At 36.0% G+C, this 18,181-nt stretch overlaps 1 protein-coding gene across 2 annotated transcripts in view; it reads right to left on the reverse strand.

Moving 5' to 3' along the window:
• Nucleotides 1–18,181, reverse strand: part of LOC126470311 (gamma-aminobutyric acid type B receptor subunit 1) — a 118,332-nt gene that overhangs the window by 37,112 nt on the left and 63,039 nt on the right. For both annotated transcript variants that reach the window (XM_050098083.1, XM_050098082.1), the window contains exon 14: nt 1,079–1,335. In XM_050098083.1, coding sequence (XP_049954040.1) covers nt 1,079–1,335 — 257 coding nt within the window. The remainder of the gene's footprint in view (nt 1–1,078; nt 1,336–18,181) is intronic.

Below are 18,181 nucleotides of genomic sequence, written 5' to 3' on the forward strand. Positions count from 1 at the left end.
CCAAAGGAACCTGGCATCGTAATTCAGAATAACACAGACACTGCTATATTGTAGATGCAGATGTATTATTAACTAACAAATTTCTAGGCGTCCTCTCAGAAGGACTTCTAAAAGATATTTCAGGTAAAGTTGCTTGTGAATACCACCTGATGGCCTATGTGAATAGTTGTATCTCTACTTAAGAGTTTTCCTGAGCAAAATTAATACAAAAGTGATGCACAGCACATGTTTCAGAGCTTTTTCTACTAATAGTTCTATAGATCCGCTTGAGATTTAGTTTTTGAAACACTATTTTCGACAGAGTTGCATAGTCTCCATTGTCTAAGACATTCAGTACTGCAGCATGTTCATAATGGTAACAGAAGACTGGCAAGTTATGACCTGAGGTCAGTTCAGAGAGCCCTTGTTTACGGAACTTGACACTAATCATTGCTGGTTGAGTCCCCCTTGACGATCATTTAGCACTGTCCATGGGGACACATTTAGCTTACCTGACATTGCAGATACAGCAAGCAAGAGATCCAATCATTATTTTGGCGAGTTAACACTCATGTACTGAATGCAGTTTCAATATTAGTAACGTTGAATCTAGCAAATACACTGACTAAGAACATCTCTTATGTGTAATTAAGTCATTCTCCAATAAATGCTAAGACTGAAAGGTTAGCAGAAGAACTTTCTTGATTGTGAAAATCAGTTTTTAGCAATAATGAGAATGGTCCTAAAAGCTGGTCACTTTACAACACCAAATTGTTGTCACTAACATTTACATATAGAGTCTACTACACAGTTACACAACTATCACGAAATCACCGTAAGGTATCAGTAATATAGGTTTCATACCAAAGCCAAAAATACTTGTTATTGCTCCTTCCTCAGTGCCTTCTCCCCCCTCTTCAAACAAACAAACACAAACACACTTCCTTTTCCAATTATTTGCAACATATATCTACAAAGATTAATAATGTTTTATGTGATCACATTTTCAATGGCATAGAAATTGCTGCATGCATCAGAATACAATCAGGTAACATCCTACACATTAAGTGGGCTGAAATAATTCAAATTGCTTTCTTACCTTTGGTACAAATATAAGAGCCATACTCAAGAAGCAACAGAATATTACAGCAAGAGCAACAAATGCAAAACTAGCATCTTGTTGTGATGCTATGACCATTGTAACAGGAGCAGTAATAAGACACAACACGACAACATTGTAAATAGACATTCCCACATAACGAGAGTCATTTATCTGTTTCACTTTGATGCTTCGTGTCTCATATGCCAAAAACAGTCCAAAAACCAGTACTAAGCCTTTGTAACCGTACATAACACCTGTGGAAACAAACATACATATGAATATGTATGGAAAGTCACAACTGAAAATACGAAGACATTTATAAAAAGTAAGTTTTAAAGACTAAGAATATTTTGTAGCAAACAAATCATTTTAGTCATGCATTTTGCCAGTGACTTACATTGTTGGTTCAGACTTTTATGATAAAAATCAGGACAAGATAAATCATTTTTCAGCCTGGCAGAGAAAGTTTCTGATTGTTTATATCCAAAATCCACTTGTTTTTCATTGTAGCTGCCCACTTTTACCAATCGTTTTCCAGTGAGTAGAGTCCATCACCAAAGTGAAATTCGTGAAGGCCTTCAAAATACCTGTCTACAGCAGCTATAACCTCCTCTTTTGACTTAAAATGTTTCCTGGTCATAAATTTCTTTAACAGATGAAAGTCACTGGAAGAACAATTTGGAGATTTGGTAGATATTCCAACAGTTCTTATTTCATATATTGTAATGTTTAGGTGAATAACCTCACTATGTCTCAACGTCTGCAGACATACACATTTAGTTGTAGGTGGTTTTTATAGAATATTTACAAGTACGGCATATGTAAGTCAATGTCTGAAAAAATGACAATTTCAATTTCTTTTTTTATGTTAATTTAAGAGGTATTTACAAGTAGTTATGAATCTTATAAATGTGCTCATGCCCTTAAAAACTGTGACTCTTTACCATCTTCATGACATCAGCTGAGCCAACATGAATGGTCTTCCTAATTACCATCTGTTTTCAATAAAAAGGTTCCATGCAATTTCAACTTTGTTACCTTCATAGGTGTGATCAAGTACATATATATACCAGATATGTGCATTGTAAATAAATATGTATGTTGTAAACACTTTCCTCTCCATATACTGTGCTCTAATAGTTTTAGATGTAAGAAGTATTGTGCCACCACGCATGAATGGTATGGTACATCTGCGTTAATATAGGTCAATTTTAATGCTGTTAATAACCTCTTATATACACAACATATGCATTACACCTTAAAAGTGGCAATTATAATTTTAATTTGTAATTTCACTATGTCCCTTATAATTATTTTAATAACTGGGTACGTTTTTAGACATGTAAGTGTGAATGCCCAAAAAAGTGGAGGAATTTTGCCATAGTTTAGCAATATTAATTTTTTTTTACTGCACAGGATTTATATAAAGCTTCATGAGGTGGTTTCAATGAAAGCACATAGTGACAGGGCTTTGACTCGCTCAGCAACAAATGGAATGTCTTGCTGTTTAATCTTACAATGTACCTGACTGCAGAGTTTACGTTAACTCTACACAATCAACTTACTCCATTTTATGTGGGATGGCAGTGCTGTATGCAGGCTGATATTTGTAAAGAGTGGCCTTCAGCCATGTAATGTATGTTATCAGGTTTTAAGTTGAATCTATCAGTTTATCTTATTGTATGGTGGTGTAACACATTGTATTTCCACAGTTCTGAAGATGTTCACTTTGGTTGAGTGAAACATGTAAAAATTTACATGCAACAAAGTTCCCCTGCAGACAAATGCTTGCACTTCCTACAAAATACAAACTGACCAAAACACTACTTTAACAGTAATGAGTATATATTCAGATAATGTCAGTATGAACATTTATGTGAAAATGGACAGTAAGATCCTTACTATGTAGTGACCATTACTAAGGATATATTAACTATACTGTTACTAGTATTATTCACAAATAGCATATTTCTTTCTTGTGAAATTCAAATAAATCACTACACATGTGGCTTCTTTAAAGCCAAAATACGTTTGTTGTTGTATTCCCAACATGTTTATCATCTAATTACACAGTTGCCCGTCATCATCAAAATTTCTTGCACATCTAAATACATTAAGGACTAAATTGAATTCTAGAACAAAGTCAGAAAATTGTGTTCTTTCACAAAATTCTAATCTGTTTGAAACAGCGGTAATGCAATATGCAAATTTTTTCACAATTCAGACATGATGAATGCTCCGCAGTCATACTTTACTACAGAACTAGGTCTATGTCATTTATGAAAAAGTATTATGCAAAAATTTAAAGAGGCAAATTTAGCCAGATCTTCACGAAACACATAGTCATGCCCATTTGTTGTCCAGGACCAGAATTCTGACAGCTGCTACTACCAACATTAGATTACGGAAGATTCCAACTTCTTTATACATACAAAATACCACATGACTACACACATGGCACATACAGGAGAGGAAACAATGGCACTATGGTGATGAAGACAGATTAGTATTGTCAGAATCAACTGCACACTCAGCTTGCAGCAAAGGACAGGAGTACAAGTTGGGGGTTAAAGCATATTATGAAGTGCTAAAAATATACTTTTTGTGCAGATCATATGCTATGGCAGAGATGTCACACGGAAATAGAACAATTGTTTTGCGATAGCACATTTTAAAGACTTTTCTGTTCAAATCTGACACGATACAGTTGCAACAACTACGTACACTACCCACATATATACTTTGCACAACACACTGTAGATCATAAAGATTAGCAGCAGTGATATTCTTTTATATTTAAATTTTACACAGTGTACAGAAATTCACTGAACCGACTCCTAATAAGCTTGTAATGTCAACTGGGGAAGTAAACTCTTTTTTCATATGTCTGTTTCTCTCATCGAGCCTAAACTAACACCTTGATGGGCTGCAGCACATGAAGTACAGTGAGCATATGAAGTGTGGCTTGTAAGGACACATTAAACAATAAGAGCAATGGTGACAAGGTTTTTCACGAAGCAGACATCAGCATTTATGCTTGTGGTTTAACCACTTAACTGCTGCGATATTTTATATCTGTCCTTGCTACATTATTTCAGTTATATACAGCACACACAAATATATATCCTAACTTATTTTACAAAACTGGCAAAGACACTTTAGCCTGTAGCTGCTGAAAATTTGTGCATCCAGATTGAATCCTTTTCGCTGAAGTCCACCTCATCACATCAATTTATAGTAATTCTTTATTTAAATAGAACCCACCAAACAGGTAAACTTCCATGCTTTGACAAATGGTACCCAAAATTTATGCTGTTAAGCTTTGTAAATTTTGAATGTAGCAAACCTGCTGAGGATAGAGTCTACAGTAAAACACAAGTTATGGATTTAATATTGGCTAAACATTAAATCTTAAGAGGATCTACACAAATGTAAAGTCACCACCCTAAAGCTGAATTTATTTTGAAAGTACAGTTCATAATCCAATTAACATAAATGTTCGCAATAATGTGTTGTGTTTTTGATGCATCTATTTTTTTAAATTTTTTTCTGATACAATGTGGCAGGTGGTATACATTAATGTATGGGTGGCATGACTTTAATGAACCTCTGATACACTACGTACAATGCTCTTCTATTTGTGTCTTATGTTTTTGCAGCAGAAACCTACAATGTGCGGTACTTTTAATCATTTTTCCTCAGTACACAGATAGTTACAGTTTTGCTGTGCTGCAATGCAGATCGTTCAAAGAAGCTTCCACCTCTTATAACTGGGAAGTTTAAAAACCACACTGCCTAAAAAATATAAAAAAGTTACCCTTGAAGTGCATAGTAAATTCTAATTCCTGGATGACTGAAAATTTTTGGAGACTTCATCATCCAATTAGGTTTCCAAATGGGCAAAAAATAGACAAATAATTCTATTTGTTGTCCAAATTTTGATATGCTGAGAAATGTTAAAGTACAAGGATGGTTTGAAAAGTTTTCAGAACAGAATAGCAAAAAAAAAGTGATTACATCACTGAAAATTTTTATTCTTGAATGTAGATTAATTCACTTGGTCCAACGATATTCCAGTGCCTTCTTCCCATCTCGGAAATGAATTTCCTACAGGACTGCAAAATAGTTTCAACTCTGGCTATCGGTCCTTCGCTTGAAGTGAATCTTCATCCACCAACAACAATTTTTAGTTTTGGGAAGAGATGGAAGTCTGATGGAGTCATATCGGGTGAATAAGGTGGGTGTGACAACAATTCATACCTTAGTTCATGTAATTTAGCCATGGCGATGATAACTGTGTGCGGGCGCACATTGTCTTGATGGTGGCACCCATCTTGCAGATAATTTTTTCATTTCTAATTCTTCAGTTAAAATGTGATATACCCTTTCAGATGACATCTGGCAAGTGTAAGCAATTTCATGCACTTTCAATCGGTGATTCTCCATGACCATTCTGTGAACATTTGCAATGATTTCAGGAGTAGTGACACATCTTGGCTGACCATTGCGCGGATCATCATCTAAGCTCTCCCAACCAAATTTAAAATCATTTGTCCACTTGGCAAGAGCAGAGTATGAATGAGCAGAGCCCGCAGTGTATACTGGAAACCAGCATGAATTTCCTTTCTTTACGAAGTACTTAATCACTGCTCGAATCTCGATTTTTTCCATCTTCGCAAATCACTATGGAGGAACAACAACAGAGCCACGTTGCCACCACAGCTCTCTTCCAAGAGCACTGACGTGGCACATGTTTACAGGCAACAGTCCAATAAATATCATGTGAACAACTCATTACGCTAGTGCTGACCTCTTGTGGTGATTCCGAGAACTTTTCGAAAACCACCCTGGAAACCACCCCCCCCCCCCCCCTCCCGAAATTGCACTAGCCACTTCCAGCCTCTAGATTTCGCGATTATTTGTGCTTTTAAATTTAATTACCAAAAGCAGATAGTGCAGAAAGTAAAGCATATCAGGTTTAATTGTGTTGTTACACAGGAAGAAAAGGAGGAGGAATCTGATGGAGAAATTACCGAGAAAATGAGTTTCTTTCAGGCACTACAGGGCCTAGACACTCTTGAGAAAATATGTGCAGAAATCTGATGTGGATGACACTATCATAGCAACATTATCAAATTTATAAAACATGCTCTATTTACTTAAGCGTCAGGAAAAATCCAAATGAACAAGTATTCTGGAGTGGGTTAGGAAGTGAATATTGTATCATAATTACTAAATAATTAACCTGCAAATAAAACTTACAGTTCAAATCTGTTTTGTATTTCATATACAGACTCTCAACAATTCAATTTAATAGTGTAATTCATAGACGTTGAGTCATGTGACTTTTCTTTCATGTTTCATGTGCAAGGAATCCCTTCTCTTGTGTCATGTTTCCTATTAACATTTAGAGGCTGCTGAAAGAGCATTGTAAGTCTACTGCATTAATTGCATTTGTGATGTAAAATCGTAAATAAGGTGTGTGCTCTGTTGATATGAGATAGGAGTATGGGAATAGCTATTGTGGATGCTATGATAATAGTAAAATAGCCACAGGTATTTTTGTGAACACACTTTTCAATACCATGTTTCGAAAATATCATCATCAGATTCAATTAAGGGAACAGACATCATGCAACGTACTGAGTACTGTATGGCAAACTTACAAATGTGATATTTAGAATAGGAAATTACTACAGCAAATGACCACTAACGACAGGCCAATCCAACAATTTATTTCATGTTATATCTATGAGTTGTAATCTGTGTGTTTCGTGTTTCATTTTTGCTATGGTCTGCATAAAGATGTGAGATGGTAGGAATACACAACCTGAAAGTTTATCTTTTTAAATATATTATGATATTTCCAGGTCCACACATTATTGCCCAGTGTCATTTTATGGTTTATAATAATATGTACATACAATATTCCCATCATTATGTTTCGTGCCTTCCCAAGATCTAGTCCAGGAACCTAAATAAACGTTTTTGATTGGCCCGACACCTACCCAGGCAGTTTACGACTTTAATTGCAAGATATAAAACTATATGTACATGACTTTTTTACCATTATACTTATGATTAATGTCTTTCTGTATGCGTTTTTTGTTATTCGTTGCCTTCACATGTGTATGATATGCTGCCACCTTGTGGCTATTTTAGTTTCCTTGCATGGCTCTCCAGCCATGGATGTTCAATTCCTATTCAATACGGCACAATGAAGTTGACTCAGTACATTGTATGGTGTCTGTTCCCTTAATTGACTCTCATGATGGTATTTTCAAAATGTGCCATTAAAAAGAGTGGTCACAAAAATACCTGTGGCTATTTTACTATTATCAGAGAATCCATAACAGCTATTCCCATACTCCTATCTAGCACCTCATTACATTTGGATTACTTACCACTCCTGTCCAGAAAACTTGGTATTGCATTTTACTTTTCTTTTACATTACAGTACGTGAAGTGAAGAACGTGCTTTTGAAATTGCCATCTCTTGAGTGCTGACATATTGTGTAATTTACAGTCTTTGGCAGAGTAGTGTCCCTGAGCTGTTCTGCATGAGAAATGTTTTTTTAGCCCTGCACAAGATCCTTTTCACCTCTCCTCAATGCTTACCCCTATTGCCAACTCTGTACCAGCCAAACCCACTTTGTTTACTCACTATATAATACGTTTAAAGACCTTTCCGTGCAAAATATTCAAAATTCCTGAAGTACTGGATTATAAAGTACAAACAGGCAAAGAAGCTATAAATCAAAGTTGGTGTGATAATTTCATTCTTCTCCTCCAGGTAGCAATTTTACCAACACTCATAACATCAACTGACATAATCAAACTGCAATTTCATAAACAAAAAAGAAAGAAATTTCAAAATTTTATCTCAAATAATAAACCTATTACGGAAAAAAGTGGATTTTGGCACTAGTAATACTCTATAATACGTAATTGAAAAGCCTACACCTTTTGTTTGGTTTGGTTGTTTGGGGAAGGAGACCAGACAGCGTGGTCATCGGTCTCATCGGATTAGGGAAGGAAGTCAGCCATGCCCTTTCAGAGGAACCATCCCGGCATTTGCCTAGAGTGATTTAGGGAAATCACAGAAAACCTAAATCAGGATGGCCGGACACCTACTCCTTTTGTTGATGATGTACGAGGTAATTGAAACATTCCCAACACACTACTGTCACAAATTATTCCTAAAAACACACAGTTTTGAGTATTCTTTCAGTTTGTGTTCACCTCACAAATAGCAGAAATTTACAGCCTACATGGTGAAATTAACTGAAAACTGCCAGATTATCACATCTCAGATATTTGTTTTCCACCTGCAGCCAATAGCTGTACAGCATGGTGACATCACACTTATGCAGTGGTTTCTAGCATATAAAATGATAACATAGCAAGCTTACTTGGTGGCTTGTTCCAAAGTATGGCTGATATGATCAGTGTATAGCAAATGAAGTGACCGTGACTTCCACTTAGGTTTAATTTATGCCCTTCACTAACCTGCATTATTTTTACTTACAATAGTTCTGCTCAGAGCCTGCCTATAGAATCCAGTATGTATCAAGCCTCTTGTGACGGCAGCCAATGTAGGCAACTCAATTTACTATGTGCACCACCACAATTAACAGAATGTGTTCAGTGAACAGTTGTGTGATGCCTTGTTTGTCTTTGTAGCATTTCTCTATGGTGTTTAATTTGTTGTGATGGCAGACAGATTTTTATAAATGTAACGGATTGCTGGGACAGAGAAACACAGAAATCACGGCAGGCTTAAATTTATTTCATATTCATTGGTATAAATAAGTACCACATGCGAAGGAAAACTTGTTTGTATGTTTGTATATATGTGCTTTCACAAAACCTGCTGTGTTTACACAACTGCAAGCAATGAGGTCAAAGTGCAAATGGCATGATTGGCAATATGGCAGAATGCTCCACTTTGACCACTCAGCAAAATGAAAAGTTTACAAGCAAAACAATAGAGTTCATTGCATTTGCTTCACCAGAGCAAGCTGCACTGCCATTGACTACTGAAGGAAAATGACCACCCTCACATGTTACATTCCAACATCTTTCACTGAACATCACAATTTTTAATTTAATTCATCACGTTTATCAATTTTTGCTTTTTTCTGGATGAGAACAAAGGAAAGATTTCTCAACAATGCATGTTTTGATGTATAATTTGTGGCTGTATCATGCTGAACAATAGCTCGATTACTTTTTACCCATATACCAAGTTCAATTTTTTTAATGAGTGTTTCCATACAGATTTTATACAATGTACTGGAGAGGATTGCAATTTTTAATCGTATCTTCCAATTACATATGTTTTTGCTCATTTATGGTGGTTTTAACATTTTCTTTGATTCTGTATTTTCCTCAATTTTGCATTTTTTAAGTCTTGATCATACAAAACATAAAACAGAAGTTTCACTGTGTATTTGAAAAGGGAGACTTTTACATCAGTAGCAAATTTTGTTTCTGTGAATGTTATTTCATAGATGCAAGTCTCTTGCTGAAGCATCAACAGGAAAGGCACATGAAGACAGACTTAATAGGGTCTGGAAATTAGAGATATATAAGCACAACTGTATATTTTCTCCATTTTAAGGTACTTAACTATTGGTACTTTGACGAACATCTGAATAATTATCCTTACTTGTTTATATATCTTACATTCTACACAACTTTTATTTTCATGTAACCTATGATTTAGGTTATTAACCCATTTTTTAGTACAACAATATCACAAACAAAGATGTTAATTCAGTATTCTAGTGTGTACACAAGCATGGACAGAGTTAGAAAGAAAAGCAAAAATTGGATGCTACTGTCTATGAGTACAATCACTGATAGAGCAAAACCCCTGAAACAATTCTAATGAGCTGTTAAAGCACTTTTGGCGTGAAAAATTAATGTGGTCTGTAACAATGTATTTTATAAGAGTCCACTTGTGATAACTAATTTGGATTTGATCTTTAATATCAGCAAATGGGTCTTTTTCTGGCTCATTTTTAATTTCTATCCCAGTACTGTACCATCGTGTGTATCATGAATACAGATAATTGCAACACCCAAAAGAATGTAAATAAGTTGCATGAAACTGTAAACTGTATAGCTAAAATAAACAGAACCTACTCTCACTAATATTCCAGATCACATTAATGTAAGAACAGAAATAAGTCAACAGTTCATTTGAAGGGTTGTTATTATTTAAAATTTAAATTTAAATATAAAGGTCATGGTCATACAAATAGCTGTATCTAATTGCAAATACAATAAATCTGTATTACTGATTCCTGGGCATTCATGTTAACAACAATCTTGATTAAAATATTTGCTATAACCTGACTGTATTATCTGTTAATATACAAATAGAAATAAGATGTTGGATCCAGGGTGTATACACGGACAAGGAAAAGAAATTCCCGGATTTTTCCCAGATCTCCCGGTTAAAAATTAATTTTTTCCCGGGTGAAAGTACACTTTTTCCGTGTTAAATGACAGTATACTTTCCCTCGGAACTGTAAAACATATCCTTTGAATGGATATGGTTTTATATAGCAGCGTAGAATTTCCCGGCACTTTAGAAAACGAAACTCAGGGCAAAAAAACAAGTTTCGGAAAGATCTTTGATGTGCTGCAACATGTACGCTGTGTATTTTCGTATTACGAAAGTATAAATTCGAATTCCACCAACAGGAAAATCTAAAGGTTTAAATTAATATACATAGTGTTGCTACAAGAAAAGCAAAGCTTTCGCATATAATATTTGTCTCAAAGATTAATAAGCTACAAGAGAAGCTAACCTTTCACATGTAATGTTGATTTGTTTAGCGCATGTTGCACTTTAAGATACATCACACAAATACGCCAGTAAAATTTTTAATACCGACATAAATCTCTGATCTTCTGGGCTAGAAATTCTTCTAAATGGCTCTTCATCAAAGAGTTGATTTTTAAAAGAGATTTAGGAAATTCATCGTACATTCTTGCACATAGTTCATCTTACGTAAAAGGAAATTTACTTTGAAAATAATGCTTTTCAAACAACAATTCGCAATATTTTCCCGCGACTTGTTAGAAACAGATTCATTTCAGAAACTGCCAGACAGCATCAGATAAGAGGCATCACCGTGCTTACACAGCAACAGTGACATAGGAAGCCAGTATATTCGTACGTGTAAAACATTAAAAGATCTTACATCTTATCATAAAAGAAACAAGACATGAGAGGATACTCCAAGAGCGTCGGAATTTCGTGAACTATACTAAAATTCATAGTTCACCTTACATTGCACATTCGTATGTCCAGATTCCCAATGACGTAGGCCTCGACCTGATATGAAACTTTTCAGCGTGGTTTTCGAGATGTAAATTTTCTTCGAGTAGCAGTACTGTATTATCTCATGTTTGGTTCTTTGTTATGGCATAATGCCATATGTGCTAGAAGATGAAAACGTGCACTTGAAACGCAGCGAATGGTTGAAACTAGCCAATAGTGTGGAATTAAACACTTCGTTTCAAATAAATTCACTGCCTCAGCAGGAAAGCCTAATAAAAGCCAAATATCTTTAGCAAAATGACAAAAATAACTTTATTGTTCTGCAAGGCGATAAATGCTTGACTGTCAAAAAGGTGGAAATAAAATAAAATCTGAAACTAGTAACATATTTTAGCCTTCCGAAATTACGTGAATATATTTTAATTCACTTGATAGCTCCCACCCACAGAAATCTGTCTTGTTTTCATTTGACATGAAAGCAGTAAAGGAAGAGGAAACAGAAAAATCACTAAATGTGAACACGGATCACGTGGAGGCTACCCCCCCCCCCCCCTCCCACTATAACTCAGACTGCTCTGTGCATCAGAATGTAAAAAAACTTTTCAAAAATAAGATCATTGTGTAGCATACATCTTTCTGATGAGTTTGATACATTAAACATATATCTTCCAGGAAGTGTAAGACACGTTATTTGCTCTTAAGTGTGCAGTGCAGTGCAGTGCCACGACTCTTCAAACAACATTCTTATAGCGCACGCCACTGTATTTCGCTCTGTGGAACTCAAACGTGTATATTTTGTAATGGATGCAATCAAACTATTAGAGGACAGTGGAAATTAATATGTCCTGTAGTGCCTATCCTGCTCCCAGTCGGCCAGTTTGACGTTCTGCTCAACCCCTCGCAATTAATACTGGATAGGATTATTTGTAACCAGGAGAACAAGTACTCTTCAGAAAATCTAGACTCTTTATTGCCTATTAGCTAATAACTTGCTCTTCTGTGCAACATAAAATTAAATATAGAATATCTAAAACCAGTAAAGACAGGAGACAGGCAAGACAGTACACATTTCTTCAATCCTTTGGTCCTAGCGATTTTTCTAATCTTGCTACAGCTTTACGTGGCGTTCTTTCCTTTCTGCAAAAGAACTATTACCCTATCAAAGTTCGTCAAAACGTTTTGCTACGTGAAAAATGGAAATGTCATTGTCTAATACTGAAAAATCTGTTAATATAATTAGTACCCAAGACTGATGTGGTTTCTCAACCTGATTACGTCTATTTTGTCACTGTGTGCCTGATAAAACAAAACAGGCTTTTCTAATATTGCAGCAATTGTACCACACGCCAAATAAGCGACACTGTTTTGGCAATAATGATCATTTTTATAATATGACAAAATAATTCACCAAGTACCAATACGAAATACCTATTTGGCCTACTACAAGCAAAAAGCTTTACGTGAGGAAATAGTTTCACATTTCATTCATGCACTCCAGTTTCTCATGCACGAGAATGAAAAATAGAATGAAATTTTACTATAAATTTGGAATCGTCATATTCTTCCATAATTTGTGTGATGTCCCTTCTTCTCCTTCCTCGTTCTAACAAACAGTCTTATCACTAATTCTGTAACTATTCCTACCACTGTCAAAACTCATTCTCCGGTTAACTTTACTACCCCTGCCACAATCACCGGTTTAGTTATCCACAGATTATTCTCCGGTTAGTCGTTATTACGAGTTCGTACAATGCGTTTCCCGCACTACTTCCAGAATGGGACTTACACGCCTGCTAGCCGGGGACTGCAAGTGGCCCTGTCTAGTGTAGCGATCTGGCCAAAAATTTTCTGTCAAAATTTCACTTTCTTGGATACACCGAGAAGATAATACGTAATCTTTCTTACCTGTTATTCCTGTTAGTCATTTATTTCCACTCTGGTAGTCTGAATCTATGGATTTCACTAGTAATTATAACAATGCTGGACATTCGCAAACCGAATGAACCACATAAACAAGCAGCAGTTGGCATTCTCCGGTTCAGTTTTATTCTGCTCAGCTCGTAAAGCCACGTCCGTTTTGTCTGCAGGAAAGTTTGTTTCTAGATGTGAAGACTATTCTCCTGGCAGAGGCATCACGTACAATATGCACGCATTCAAAAATCAATTTATAATTCATTCGGAAATCAACTTAGAATGTGTTCAAAAACCAGCAGGGTGGTGTTTCAAAATAATATGAATTATCGATAGACTGACGTGCACTGGATACTGACGTGCACTGGATACTAGGTCCTTTGTGAAACAAGGATTTTTTCCTCAAGAATGTAAATTCCCCCCCCCCCCCCCCCAAACTGCCACTCGGTTCATATACCCCGGTTTGCCCTCACCCCCTACTAGATCCGGGCCTGCTGCACATCTGACAGCTTGGGCGTGCCAGTAAAATTTTTCCGGGTACCATGTAGCTGGTTGCTGCTACTGCTACTTACACAGCCAACAGCCACATTTATGTAGCCAGAATCAGGAAAAGGTACTAAAAGGCCTTTGACACATTCTGCTGTTGGCAGACACTTGTACGAGCACTTTGTTATTTTATATGGCGCATTTCCTTTGCAATTTAAGTTTTACTTTCATTTTTTTCTCTCGTTCATGTTTTAACGCTGCAGTAGTACTCTGCAGTAGCGGGATACAGTAATACCCTTTAGTTAGAGTATTGGTTCTTACCAGTCAAAATTACAAAAAATTAACTGAAAACCTGATCAACGAAAAATTCTCGGAATTCTAAAAAATTCCCGGATTTTTCCAAGTTGAAAAAATTCCTGGGTTATTCCTGGATCTCCCGGTCGTCCCGGGTTGTAGACACCCTGTAGATCACTTGAAGTTTGTTCTTGTAGTAATTCATTTATTTATTTATTTATTTTGTGCTCTGATGTTATCACCAATCTGACTAAAATATTTGCCCTTATTTCGACTTTAATGCATGTAAAAAAAGAACAAATTACATCTTTGTGGAAAATAGGCCTATGCCATACCTTTTTGTCAACATATTTGTTACAAGCAACAGTTGTATAGCACATGCTGGATGCTGGCAAAGTTTCACTGTAAGAGTGAAAATTAATACAGATTGTGTAAAAGTGCGTGAAGTGACACCAACTGGTCATCAAAATGGAACACTAACAAAAAAAAGCCACCCATACTATCGCAGTAAGTAAAAAACTAAATTTACATCCACATCGACCGATAAACAAAAGTCATGGTGATACATTAAAGCATGTTTCATCTTCTTGTCACAGAGCCAGCACGTAGCATTATCCTAGAAATAATGATGCATCCTCAAGAAACCATTTGAAGGTGAACCTGAAAAGGTTCAAAAACCGGTTCATGGAATAAAACATAATTATTCAAAAAATTGACTGGTTGCAATTTTATTTAACTTATTTACGCTCAATTAACAGTCATGGGTTCTAAAATATTCCTAATGGATAAGCTTAACCCAAAATAATGCCTGGGTGTATGCAACCTCAAAGGTTGTCTCCAAGAGTGTAGCAGCAATAATTAATTAAGAACTGCAGAAAATTTATGCACACAAACTGTATACATGTAAGAGCCACTGAAGTGGAGATACGAAAGCAAGTGTAAACGCACAGTTATGGAAAACTAATCCTTATGTAGACACAAATGAAAATATATTTGATGTGGGATGGAAGGCAGATTAATGTTTAAGATCCTGTTCGTCATGAGGTCATTAGATTTGAAAGAACAATCCTCTTGTTTTCCTTAAGTGGAAATCATGAAAAGCCTAAATCCAGATGGCAGTATGGGGATTTGAAGAGATAAGGTGACGTGGCCTAATTAGTCTCTGCACACACGAAAACATGTCAATGGTGGGGAATGAGTATTGTGAAAAACCACACAATGAGATACAACTAACTTGCTAACAAGGAACCATTCATCCACCGGCAACTGATACAGTAACCTACATCTCAGTAATGTTCTTTCATTTCTCCACACCATCCTGCAGGGCAACATTTAACTTTCATAAAATAATGAAACAATCTACTGTTCTCCATTTTTGTCTCAATGGTTTGCGGAATACTCCATGAACATGGGAGTGCTCATGTCACAACAGAATTCTGTTGATACGGTGTATATGCAAACAAGGAAAACAAATTCCCCGGCTTCTTTCCAGATTTCCCGGTTAAAAAATACACTTTCTCCCTGGTGAAAATACAGTTTTTCTGTGTTAAGTGACAGCACACTTTCCCTTGGGATCGTAAAACTTATCAATCCTTTGAATGGTTAAGGTTTCATACACCAGTGTAGAACCTCCTGCCACTTAATTCCACCAAACACAGAATGTTAGTTTCCGGAGCACTGAAATCGAGATCACAATGTGCTTTTGAAAGTCAATCATATGTCACATCACATGATCTCACCAGCCGATGATAGCAGATATTCATCACATTTAAACGGGGCTCCCAAAACCAAATTTTGTAAACCAATCTCCCAATACTGCTTCTGGGTTGTCATGTAGACACTTCAAAATAGATTCTGGCAATCCGCTTCTGGTTGCTGGTTTTCCAGTTCTGCAATTGATTTTCGTTGCCATGCATAAGCAGCTGGTATTGAAACATGCTTGGACTGTTAGGTTTCGGCTTGTTTTTAAAAATCTCTGCTAATATTGACAGAGTGGTTTATTGTACAGTGAACGATAAGTAGATATATTAGACTGAAGCTGTTTACAATTTGTCTAACTGTAAAGAAATAGCGATTGTGCTGACTAAATCGTAAACTGTATCTTCTGTTTTCCAGGTGCCATTGTTAACTGAGCTAGCAAATCTGCTTCAGACCTTAACATGTAAACACAACAGCGAAAAACAGCTTCCGAAATTAAGTTTTCGCCTTTCGGGAGATGTGTTGCATGTAAACATAGTGAGTCAGAGCACAGGACATATAGTAGCATCACTGTTAAGTAACATGAACAAACAAATAGGAAAAGTTAATGATTTAAATTAACATACATAGTGTAGCTACCAGGAAAGCGAAGATTTCACATATAATATTTGTCATTTTTGCATGTGGTTACACTTCGATGCATCACACAAATGTGCTAGTAAAATTTTAAGTAATGATGTAAATGTCTGGTCTTCTGGGCTCGAAATTCTTCTAAGTGGCTGGCCCTCAAAGTGTTAAGCTTTTAAATGAAAATCAAACACTCTGTGATTTAAGAAATTCAAAGCACGTTCGCACCTGTAACATAACTCACATTGAGTAAAATGAAATTTACTTTGAAAATAAGGCTTTTCAAATGACCAATTGCAATATTTTCCCGCAACCTGTTAGAATTCATTTCAGCAGTTATTAAAGAGTGCCAGAAAGCATCATTACTGTGTCTACGTGGCTACGATGACGTAGGTAGCTCACATGTTCGCATGTATATAGCATTAAGAGATCTTACATTATGTCATAAACAGAACAACACAGCAGAAGATACTCCAAAAGCATCAGAATTTCATAAACCTTACTAAAATCCATAATTTGACTTAAAGAGCACATTTGTACGTCCAGATTCACAAAGAAGTAGGCCCCAAGCTGATATTAACTTTTCAGAGTGGTTTTCGGAACGCAAATTTTCTTGAAATACCAGTATTGTATTCTCTCATGTTTAGTTCTTTATTGTGGCTTAATGCCATAAATCCCAAAAGGTAACAATGTGCACTTGAAATTCTGCGTACAGTTCATACTAGCCAATAGTGTTTCAAATAAACTGACTACCTGTGGGGAAAAGAAAGCGAAATTATTTTTGTAAATTGACAAAAATAACTTCATTATTCTGCAAGGCAATTAATACCATACTGCCAGAAATCTGGAAACAAAATAAAATCAGAAAACTGAAACTAATAACATATTTTAGCCTTCCATAATTGTGTTAATATTTTAATTTACTTTATAGCTTCCAGCCATAGAAATCTGTTTTGTTCTTGACAGCTGTAGACCACGAGGAAACAGCAAAATCACTACACGTAAACAAGGTTCCCACGGAGACTACCCCTCATCCCACTACAACTCTGACTACTCTGCGCATGTGTGAATCTGGCAGCTTGGGTGCGTCAGAAAAATGTTTGCGGGTACCATCTGGCTGCTTGTTGTTATTGCTGATACAGCTCGTGTCTAGTTACCTTGGATACAGCTTACAGATGCACTTCAAGTAGCCAGAAGCAGGAGAAGGTACTGCTCATACATGACTCAACTGCGCATGCGCACAAGCCTGCTGGCAACTGCTCAAATGAACACAATGTTAACCATTGTGACATCACTCCCATCGGGAGCAGTTTGTTGTTATGAAGTATTGCATAGTATTCATCCAAAAACCTTTGACACATTTTGCTGTAGACAGATGCTTGTGTGTTCACTGTGTTTTATTGCTGTAAATGGGGCATTTTCTTTGCAACTTAAATTTTATTTATTTTTTTCCCTGAATGTTTTATTGCTGCTGCAGTATTATATTGCAGTAACGGGCTAAAGTAAAATTCTTTGTTAGAGTATCAGTTCTTATGAGTAAAAACTACAGAAATTTAAATGAAAACTAAAAAAATAAAAAATAAAAAAAATAAAAATAAAATAAAAAAACGAAAAATTCCCAGGTTTTTCCTGGTTTTCTCCCAGATGAAAAAATTCCTGGATTTTCCCAAATTTTTTGGTTGTCCTGGAGCATATACGACCTGCATCATAATATGATATGTGCATGTCCTAGACAGAGCTGTGTTCACTCTACATTAGTTTTGCATGACAGTTAAGCTGTCATGAAG

Source organism: Schistocerca serialis, chromosome 3, assembly GCF_023864345.2.
Source record: "Schistocerca serialis cubense isolate TAMUIC-IGC-003099 chromosome 3, iqSchSeri2.2, whole genome shotgun sequence".
Classification (NCBI taxonomy): domain Eukaryota; kingdom Metazoa; phylum Arthropoda; class Insecta; order Orthoptera; family Acrididae; genus Schistocerca; species Schistocerca serialis.